Source organism: Oncorhynchus kisutch, linkage group LG23, assembly GCF_002021735.2.
Source record: "Oncorhynchus kisutch isolate 150728-3 linkage group LG23, Okis_V2, whole genome shotgun sequence".
NCBI lineage: Eukaryota > Metazoa > Chordata > Actinopteri > Salmoniformes > Salmonidae > Oncorhynchus > Oncorhynchus kisutch.
The window spans coordinates 21341066-21351995 of NC_034196.2; the positions used below are offsets into that span (position 1 = coordinate 21341066).

The window sequence follows — 10930 nt, forward strand, 5'->3', positions numbered from 1 at the left end:
TTGAGACAATTGAGACATGGATGGTTTATGTGTGCCATTGAGGGTGAATGGGCAAGACAAAATATTTAAGTGTCTTTGAACGGGGTATGGTAGTAGGTGACAGGCGCAACAGTTTTGAGTGTCAAGAACTGGGCCAGCATCCTTGTTTAACACTTTTAACACCAACAAATGTTGGTTAGAGGCTATTCTGAGGCCAAAAGGGGGTGCAACTAAATATTAGGAAGGTGTTCCTAATGTTTTGTACATTTGGTGTATATATTCACCTTAGCTTTGACATTGTAATGGACCATAACACTTTTTCATTCATTTGACATATTCTCTCTTTCTTTGACTGTATCTAAGAGACGGCTCACACTGTAGCAAACAAACACTTTCATCCACAGCTGTGAGAGATTCTGCCTACATGATTGACTGTGTGTAAGGAGTAGGGGGTGGTACTTCAAGGCACTAAATCAGTAAGTGTGGTTACTAACACATGGTTGAAGATTTGCTAATGGTTGTTAGCGAGTTCAGAAACCAATGGTTCCTGCTACTATTTTGTGTTCTGTAGAGCTGCTGTCTACTTTAAGGCTGGTTAAAAAATTGGAATTGAAATGTTGTGCGTTACATGCTGATCAAACCGGCTCCGCGTGTCATTGTGCGCATGTTGATTGTTTATCTCCACCAGACACGTTCATGACACGCTGGTTAAAATGCCAACTGTGAACAAACTATACTATATATTTAAAAAAAAGTGTGGACACCCCTTCAAATTAGTGGATTCAGGCCACACCCTTTGCGGACGGGTGTATAAAATCAAGCACACAGCCATGCAATCTGCATAGACAAACATTGGCAGTAGAATGGCCTTACTGACGAGCTCAGTGACTTTCAACGTGACACCGTCATAGGATGCCACCTTTCCAACAAGTAATTGCTACAAATTTCTGCTCAGCTAGAGCTACCCCGGTCAACTGTAGGTGCTGTTATTGTGCAGTGGAAACATCTAGGAGGAACAGCTCAGCTCCTGTAGCACGTAAAAATCTTCTGTCCTCGGTTGCAACGTCAGCACAACTTTTCGTCTGGAGCTTCATGAAATGGCCGAGCAGCCGCACACAAGACTAAGATCAACATGCGGAATGCCAAGCATCAGCTGGAGTGGTGTAAAGGTAAAGCTCTCCACCATTTGACTTTGGAGCAGTGGAAACGCGTTCTCCTTGAGTGATGAATCACTCTCACCATCTGGCAGTCTGACGGACAAATCTGGGTTTGGCGGATGCCAGAAGAACCCTACCTGCCTGAATGCATTGTGTCAACTGTAGCGTTTGGTGGAGGAATAATAATGGTCTGGGGCTGTTTTTCATGGTTCGGGCTAGGCCCCTTAGTCCAGTGAAGAGATCTTAACGCTACAACATGACATTCTAATGTAGCTGATTCTGTGCTTCCAACTTTGGTAGCAGTTTGGGGAAGGCCCTTTCCTGTTTCAGCATGACAATGCCCCCGTGGACAAAGTGCGGTCCATACAGAAATGGTTTGTCAAGATCAGTGTGGAAGATATTGACTGGCCTTCAGAGCCCTGACCTCAACCTCATCGAACACTTTTGGGATGAATTGGAGTGCCGACTGCTCAACTTTAGTGCCCAACCTCACTAATGCTCTTGTGGCTGTATGGAAGCAAGTCCCTGCAGCAATGTTCCAACTAGAGGTCGACCGATTAATTGGAATGGCCGATTTAATTAGGGCCGTTTTCATAATCAGAAATCGGCATTTTGGGATTATTATTATTATTATTATTATTATTATTATTATTTTATTTTTTTACACCTTTTATTTAATATTTATTTAACTAGGCAAGTCAGTTAACACATTCTTATTTTCAATGACTGCCTAGGAACGGTGGGTTAACTGCCTCGTTCAGGGGCAGAAAGACAGATTTTTATCTTGTCAGCTCGGGGGATTCAATCTTGCAACCTTACATTTAACTAGTCCAACGCTCTAACCACCTGATTACATTGCACTCCACGAGGAGCCTGCTTGTTATGCGAATGCAGTAAGCCAAGCTAAGTTGCTAGCTAGCATTAAACTTATCTTATAAAAATCAATCAATCATCATAATCACTAGTTAACTACACATGGTTGATGATATTACTAGTTTATCTTGCGTGTCCTGCGTTGCATATAATCTATGCAGTGCGTATCGTTGCTCCAATGTGCACCTAACCATAAACATCAATGCCTTTCTTAAAATCAATACACAGAAGTATATATTTTTTTACCTGCATATTTAGCTAAAAGAAATCCAGGTTAGCAGGAAATATTAACCAGGTGAAATTGTCACCTATTGCGTTCATTGCACGCAGAGTCAGTGTTTATGCAACAGTTTGGGCCGCCTAGTTTGCCGGAATTTTACTTAATTATGACATAACATTGAAGGTTGTGCAATGTAACTGGAATATTTAGACTTATGGATGCCACCCGTTAGATAGAATTCAGAACGGTTCCGTATTTCACTGAAAGAATAAACGTCTTGTTTTCGAGATGATAGTTTCCGGATTATTAATGACCCTAAGGCTCGTATTTCTGTGTGTTATTATGTTATAATTAAGTCTATGATTTGATAGGAGTCTGACTGAGCGGTGGTAGGCAGCAACAGGCTCGTAAGCATTCATTCAAACAGCACTTTCCTGCGTTTCGCCAGCAGCTCTCCGTTGTGCTTCAAGCATTGCGCTGTTTATGACTTCAAGCCTATCAACTCCCGAGATTAGGCTGGTGTAACCGATGTGAAATGGCTAGCTAGTTAGCGGGGTGCGCGCTGATGGCGTTTAAACGTCACTCACTCTGAGACTTGGAGTGGTAGTTCCCCTTGCTCTGCATGGGTAACGCTGCTTCGAGGGTGGCTGTTGTCGATGTGTTCCTTGTTCTAGCCCAGGTAGGAGCGAGGAGAGGGACGAAAGCTATACGGTTACACTGGCAATACTAAAGTGCCTATAAGAACATCCAATAGTCAAAGGTTCAAATCAAATCAAATCAAATCAAATGTATTTGTCACATACACATGGTTAGCAGATGTTAATGTGAGTGTAGCGAAATGCTTGTGCTTCTAGTTCCGACAATGCAGTAATAACGAACAAGTAATCTAACTAACAATTCCAAAAAAACTACTGTCTTATACACAGTGTAAGGGGATAAGTTCATAGGCAAGATACAGTAGATGATATCGAGTACAGTATATACATATGAGATGAGTATGTAAACCAAGTGGCATAGTTAAAGTGGCTAGTGATACATGTATTACATAAGGATGCAGTCGATGATATAGAGTACAGTATCTACGTATGCATATGAGATGAATAATGTAGGCTAAGTAACATTATATAAGGTAGCATTGTTTAAAGTGGCTAGTGATATATTTACATCATTTCCCATCAATTCCCATGATTAAAGTGGCTGGAGTAGAGTCAGTGGCATTGACAGTGTGTTGGCAGTAGCCACTCAATGTTAGTGGTGGCTGTTTAACAGTCTGATGGCCTTGAGATAGAAGCTGTTTTTCAGTCTCTCGGTCCCAGCTTTGATGCACCTGTACTGACCTCGCCTTCTGGATGACAGCGGGGTGAACAGGCAGTGGCTCGGGTGGTTGATGTCCTTGATGATCTTTATGGCCTTCCTGTAGCATCGGGTGGTGTAGGTGTCCTGGAGGGCAGGTAGTTTGCCCCCGGTGATGCGTTGTGCAGACCTCACTACCCTCTGGAGAGCCTTACGGTTGAGGGCGGTGCAGTTGCCATACCAGGCGGTGATACAGCCCGCCAGGATGCTCTCGATTGTGCTTAAGGTTAATGAAATACAAATGGTATAGAGAGAAATAGTCCTATAATTCCTATAATAACTACAACCTAAAACTTCTTACCTGGGAATATTGAAGACTCATGTTAAAAGGAACCACCAGCTTTCATATGTTCTCATGTTCTGAGCAAGGAACGTAAACGTTAGCTTTCTTACATGGAGAAGAAAGTAAAAGTGCAATATGTGCCAACACTTTGTTTTTGCATTATTTAAAACATATTGAACATGTTTCATTATTTGAGGCCAAATTGATTTTATTGATGTATTATGTTAAAATAAGTGTTCTTTCAGTATTGTTGTAATTGTCATTATTTCCCCAAAAAATCGGTATCGGCATTGAAAAATCATAATCGGTTGACCTCTAGTTCCTACATCTAGTGGAAAGCCTTCCCAGAAGAGTGGAAGCTGTTATATCAGCAAAGGGGGGACCAACGGCATATTAATGCCCATGATTTTTGGAATGAGATGTTCGAGTATGATCAAGTAGTGTTTTAATTTGAGGACCGGTCCTAACACAAACATTCATGGACATAAAGATAACCTAGCAACAGCAAGCTATTTGTCCTGGGAGATTAAGATTGGGTTATTTTACCTGAAATGCATATGGGCATTTTTATTTATTTAAAAAAAAAAATGCTGGATTTTTGTATAATTTATCAATTTCAGTCAAATCAGGTTTTTGTCTACTCGGAAAAGAAATCTACTGGTGAAAGCAGTTTATTTTATTTTTTATTTTTTATTCATCTCTCCTGGTTTGTCTTGTTCTTCTGTGGATTATATATACCTTTTAAGGTGCATTATCGCCACCAACTTTCAAACACCCACGTGGGTTAATATGCTCGTTTTATAAACCAATGAGTAGATGGGAGAGGCGGGACTTGCAGCGCGTCAAGTGCCTAAAATTGAACCAAGTTCGATTTTAGCGCCTGGCTACGTAAACGCCCGCGAGGAATTTGAATGAAATTATTAAATAACGTGTCAATTTATTTTGCAATGGTTTAGTCAGCATGTTAGTGGAATAACTCCAATCCATGCTCATCTAACAGTGTTGCTTCCGTTCCTATCTTTGTCCCAACCTGGGCTTGAACCAGGGACCCTTTTAAACACATCAACAACAGTCACATTCGAAGCTTTATTACCTATCGCTCCACAAAAAGAGCGACAAGGGAAACAACTACTTCAAGGTCTCAGAGCGAGACATGTCACCGATTTGACACGCTACTAGCGCGCACTGCTAACTAGCTAGCTATTTCACATCGGTTACGCTCAAATCTCCTCTCTGTATATGATAATGTATGCGAGTGGCTGTCTGTCTCCTCCATTGTAGTAGGATTCTAATATTAACTGGCTGGCAGGAGATGAGCTTTAATCAGGCATCTGGTCAGTGTGTCCCACACCTCAATGAGGGGCATTAACAAGGCTATCCCTCCTCCCCTCCTATCACAAAACACACCCATGTAAACCCACACACACCTACAATTGGGCAATTCCACAGTAATGCAATTATGCTTTGATTCAGTTTTTTTACTTTAAAATGTATGCCAAACAAATTTCAGAGTTTAACAAACCATATGGGGAGGCAGGGTAGCCTACTGGTTAGAGCGTTGGACTAGTAACCGGAAAGTTGCAAGTTCAAACCCCCAAGCTGACATGGTACAAATCTGTCTTCTGCCCCCGAACAGACAGTTAACCCACTGTTCCTAGGCCGTCATTGAAAATAAGAATTTGTTCTTAACTGACTTGTCTAGTTAAATAAAATATAAATATATATAACTCTATGCACAAAGACTACTTTGAACAATTTACACTGAACTTCACAAAAACATATTTGCTGGAAGAACTGTGTAGACTGCAAATGCAAAGTTTGGTAACCGAATTACAGTAAAATCTCCCTCAGTATTTTATGAGATCACGTTTTCCAAAAGCTCTTAAATATCTGCTCTGAATTAAGATTCAAAGATGTCTGCAGAAAGACACCTTGACTTTGAAATGTTTTATTTTGTTAACGGAATTTCATCATGGGTCCCTGATTTGTACTATACAGAAATGTATAATTATGGATATGAATGTCCTTCTCTTCATGGTGATGTATCCTGAACACAAAGGTAGAAATATACAATATCCTTCTTTTGCATATCTGGAAATTATTGTACACACTGTCTGTTATTGTAATGAGCTCTGCCCCCAAACACCGTATTTGGTTGGTTCAGACGAGACCAAATCAGATACAATATGTACAGTAGGCACTACTCTAGTGTGTTCTACTGTACTCTACTTTTATTTTACTGTTTTGAAAAAAACAATAGTATACTATGTTATAAATAGTATAGTATTCACTGTAGTGTTTTTGGGGACTTTACTGTAGTATTCACTGTAGTGAAAAATACTTGTTAATACTGTAGTATTTACATTTTAATGTGCACCTGGGGGGGCCCAGGACTAGGACCAAGTTTGGGAAACTGGTCTAAGAACCTTTTTCCATCTATTTGACCAGAAATCAAAGCCTTTGCTTATTCCTAATTTCGGGATGGAAACTTGTTTAAACAGGTATATGGGTCTTTCTATAAATAATGGGGCCAATGTGTAACATCGTGATCAAAATTTCTAAATGGTTTGAAACAAAAATCTAAAAGATGATCATGCAGTGTACTTAGAGGAATAAAAAGGAATATATGCATATTGGCCCATAACTCCACCTATACAACAACATAGGACTATACATACTCTAAGCAGGGTTCATAAAGACATTGGCAAGCAAAATTCAAAGACTTTCAAGGACTTCTACAAGCACTTCATTGTAATGTTCAAGGACCTCAATGTTATATAATTGTACATATAGGGCCTAATATAGAACCCTACTGCTCCAAAAAACATGCAGAAAGTATCAAAGTAGGACATTACCACTTTAAGAATAATTGTTTTTTAGGCCTTGCCAATGCAGCGATATAAAAATTATTATTACATTCTAAAATGTGAGAATAATGTGGACATTGCCTGACTAAATAAATCTCCATGCATCCAATCTTTCTGTAGCCTATGTGGCCGATGCAGGGACCCATAAAGTAATGACTAGCTGTAGCATTCATCTCACCATTTGAATCTCACATCGCTGTTTTTATAATGAGAAAGTGACCAAAAACCAGGTTCCTTTTTTTTTAAATTTAAGGATTTGTATAGATGGCCAAGTTGAAGCCAATAATCCGCATCCTCCTAATAACCACACATGGTTTTACCGCAAAAGAGAAGCCCAACGCACTTCCATTGAAACGGCAGGAAACAAACGAAAGTGGCTACATCTCTCACAAAAACCAATCAAAAAGGAATTCACGGATAATTATAAGGGAGCAGGAGAACCTCTTGCAAAGCTGTCATCAAGGCAAAGGGTGGCTACTTTGAAGAATCTCAAAAATAAAATATTTTGATTTAACACCTTTTTTTGGTTCCTACATGATTCCATGTGTTATTTCATAGTTTTGATGTCTTCACTATTCTACAATGTAGAACCTATTAAAAATAAAGAAACTCAGGAATCAGTAGGTGCGTCCAAACTTTTGACTGGTACTATGTATATAATTTATATATATATAAATTAATGACATTATCCTACGAACTTCACATGTTGGTGCTCATGGGTCCTTTTAAATGGAAATGCCCAAACCCTGCACTCTTGTACTTGCTGTAGCTCCTACCCAATTTCCACAGCAGAGCTCCCCTCCAATCCGCTGCCAGAATGTTGGGATGAACTCTACCAGATTCTACCGTGTGTGTCTCAATGTGCACCATGTCACTGTACCCTCTACTAAACTAGGACGGCGTGCTGGGTGGCCTGGAAAATTTTAATTCCCTCTCGCTTTGTCTCGCTCCTTCTCTCGCATTGTTACTCTTTCTGTTGTGCACTTTCTCTCCCGCACAGACAGAATTGCAAACAGACACCATTTTTTTCAACACTATATTAATACACTCTCACTACTCTCTTGAGGAAAAAAATCATAAAAACCAACAGCAAACACTCAAATCCTCTTCAGCTGAGTCATTTCCGTGTCATTGTCCTGTTTTTGGAGTGAGAGAGTGCTCAGACAATTTGGTTCTGTGGTCTCTGTCCTGTTGAAGTGTGCAGTGGTGAATGGGAAGAGCCTGGTGCCTGAATCGGCCCTCTGTTGGCCTGTCTCAGTGCCCAGAGAGGAGGACAGCAATCACTTCTTGAATAATACAGGCCTTCATAGCCACGGTTGGGCAGAGCGAGAGGGGCAGCCCTGACGTCTCAGCCCAGATCTACACAGAGAGGAAGCTAACCCCGCGGCTAGTCTGATTTTATTGATACACTCTCGTGGCATGGAGATAGACTCCTAAAGCTGGGCCACGTGGTGAAATGCTTTGGCGTGATTAAGTTGATCAGGGAACTTGGGAGAGAGCGAGGGTTTTAGACATTTAAAAGAGCTGATTTGTAAAGCTGATGGTCTTTTGGGGCTGGAGCTCCAGTGATATGGCTTTAGACTGGATTTAATACCTTTTTAAAAATAGTATTTGTGCTCCTCATTTGGTCTTTGTCACTGGAAGGCCACGGCTGTCACTGGTTCAGCCACGACCAGGCCAAACACACAACTAATTCACTGTCTTGATAGATCACATGATTAAAAAACAAGTTGGTTTTGTCCCTAATATGATATCTGCATCTTTCTTGGGTTTTAATGTCATTTTAATTGTAAGGAATTAAAATGACTGATTTTATAAAACTGTCTAATTATAGTGCTTAGATTATTAATAGCGTTCAATGCATGCCCTTTCCCTTCTGAAAGCACATGCTTATTATGATGATGAACTGAAAAATGCACCACAAGTGAAAATGAAAGCACTTTCGAAATCAGCTTTAAGGCAGCATGCCTCAATGGGTTTCTGTTTTATCAAAGCATACAGTATCATCGGGGTTGAGAAATGACTTGAGTTATTGAATGTCTGATATATAGCCTATTCTCATTTTGTACATGTACGCTTAATTGTCACAGCTTATTAGCCATTAAAGGTCAATGTTTTGAGTTTCATTAAGCCTTCAGACTATTGCGGTTGGCTGTTGTGTAGTTGATAGTCACATTCTGCAACATGTTGCCACAAAGTCTCACCCCACGGTGGCATGTTTGTGCAGCGCTGGGGTGTTGCCAAACGGAGATGTCGTACAACTAGCTCTCCAGCCATCAATCGCAATGCCAGCAGCCCCTGCAAGTCTGCCACCTGCCCTGTGCCATGATACTAGAGGCCAACACTGGGAAATTAAACTCACAGGTCAAGCACATATTCTCATATTTACAAGTGCCTTTAAGGTAACCCCAATATATCAAGATAATGTGCTTGTGTAGGCTACTAGGTTCAGTTTGGGTCACGTACACATACCATATAATGCTGGTGTTGAAATTCATCCAATCAAAGTAGGCCGGCCTGACAATGCGATAAGCCAAATTACATTTAATGATACAGTAATAAGGAAACAAATTTCTTTGTTTATTGTTCAATGTGGTCAGAACTATTCTGTCATCATAGGGGAGTAAAGTACAGTATGCACAATAAACCGGTGATATTTCTATTCTGCAGCGTTGAATCTTTTGTGGCAGTACTATCATACTAAACTGACTTTGTAGTGCTGAGGAAGAAAATTATTATTGTGGCAAGCAGAGCTAGGGGAAATCCTAATCATTGAGTTAGCCTGATGTCAAGCTTTGTACATGAATTAACATGAAGCTGACATTTTCTCTCTGGTACACTTACCAATTGAAAGTGCTGATAGGAGATCAATTCAATTCATAGCACTCAACCCTTAAGAGAACCATAGAAAACAGCAGGCCTACCATTTCACCACTGAGTCTTATGTTTGAGTGTTTTTGAATCACTGACGGACTTCTCTGTTCCCCCTCACTCAGCTGAAGATATCGTTCAACGAGTCCAGCATGCAGAGCAGCTATGAGTACCCCTCAGAGAGCAGCGTGTGGGACAGCGGAGAGGAGGAGGAGGAGGAGGAGGATGAGGAGGCGGCGGCGGCGGAAGGGAAGGGAGGAGGTCAGGAGGAAGATCAGCCCAGCATGGTGGGCCGCATCCACATCCCTCGTCCGAGCTACACCAGCAACGGCACTGGTGAGAGGGAATGGGGGGGGAGGGGAAAGGAAAGCAGGAAACATATAGAATGAGAGGAAGAGGGAGGGGATGGAATTGGAGTGAGAAGAGGACAGAGTTAAAGGGAAAGTAATTGAACTGACTAAATTAAACATATTCTAATGGTGAAGAGGGTAAGATAAGGGAAAGTAATGAATTCATACAACCTAATTAGTAATCTGGAAATGGCTGCATGGTGGTTTGGCACTGAACTGCTACTGTTTGATGTAGCATGGGAGACACCTACTGGTCAGAGTTAGCATTACATCCTAATGAAGAAACCGCTGGGGTTCAGCAGGCAAAAACCATCTTTCAGTGAGTTGTAACTAAACATATCTGTCATTTTTATCTGCTCTCCCATACATGTCTCCCCATTAAACAGTAGACATGCAGTATAATTAGATTAGTTATTCATTACACAGTTTATTGCCAATCTTTAATCAACGTGTACATGAGTTCGTGCAAAAAAATAATGTATAATAAATAACCAATGTGCTACAGACTTGCATTGTGCTTTCCCCATTCCTGTGTCTTCAGATCTGTCCAGTTACATTCCCAAGCACACTGTGGATTTTAACAGCTGGCAGGAACATAAGCTTGATGACCCTATTTACCAGGGGAACACCAATTTCCAGCGCACACAGATGTCAGGGGAAGTTATGGTAAGGCAACAGTACCAGTCAAAAGTTTGGACACTTACTCATTCAAGGGTTTTTCTTTATTTTTACTATTTTCTACATTGTAGAATAATAATGAATACATCAAAACTATGGAATCATGTAGTAAACAAAAAAGTGTTAAACAAATCAAAATATATTTGAGATTCTTCAAAGTACCCACCCTTTGCCTTGATGACAGCTTTGCACACTCTTAGCATTCTCTGAAAAAGCTTCACCTGGAATGCTTTTCTAGCAGTCTTGAAGGAGTTCCCACAAATGTTGAGCACTTGTTGGCTACTTTTCCTTTACTGCGG

The 10930-nt window shown here is 40.7% G+C and overlaps 1 protein-coding gene across 1 annotated transcript in view; it reads left to right on the forward strand.

The window, feature by feature from the left end:
• tprn (taperin) overlaps nt 1-10930 on the forward strand; it is a 35505-nt gene that overhangs the window by 19439 nt on the left and 5136 nt on the right. Inside the window, exons 2-3 of the mRNA XM_020457295.2 lie at nt 9729-9939; nt 10495-10619. Of these exons, the coding sequence (XP_020312884.1) occupies nt 9729-9939; nt 10495-10619 (336 nt within the window). The remainder of the gene's footprint in view (nt 1-9728; nt 9940-10494; nt 10620-10930) is intronic.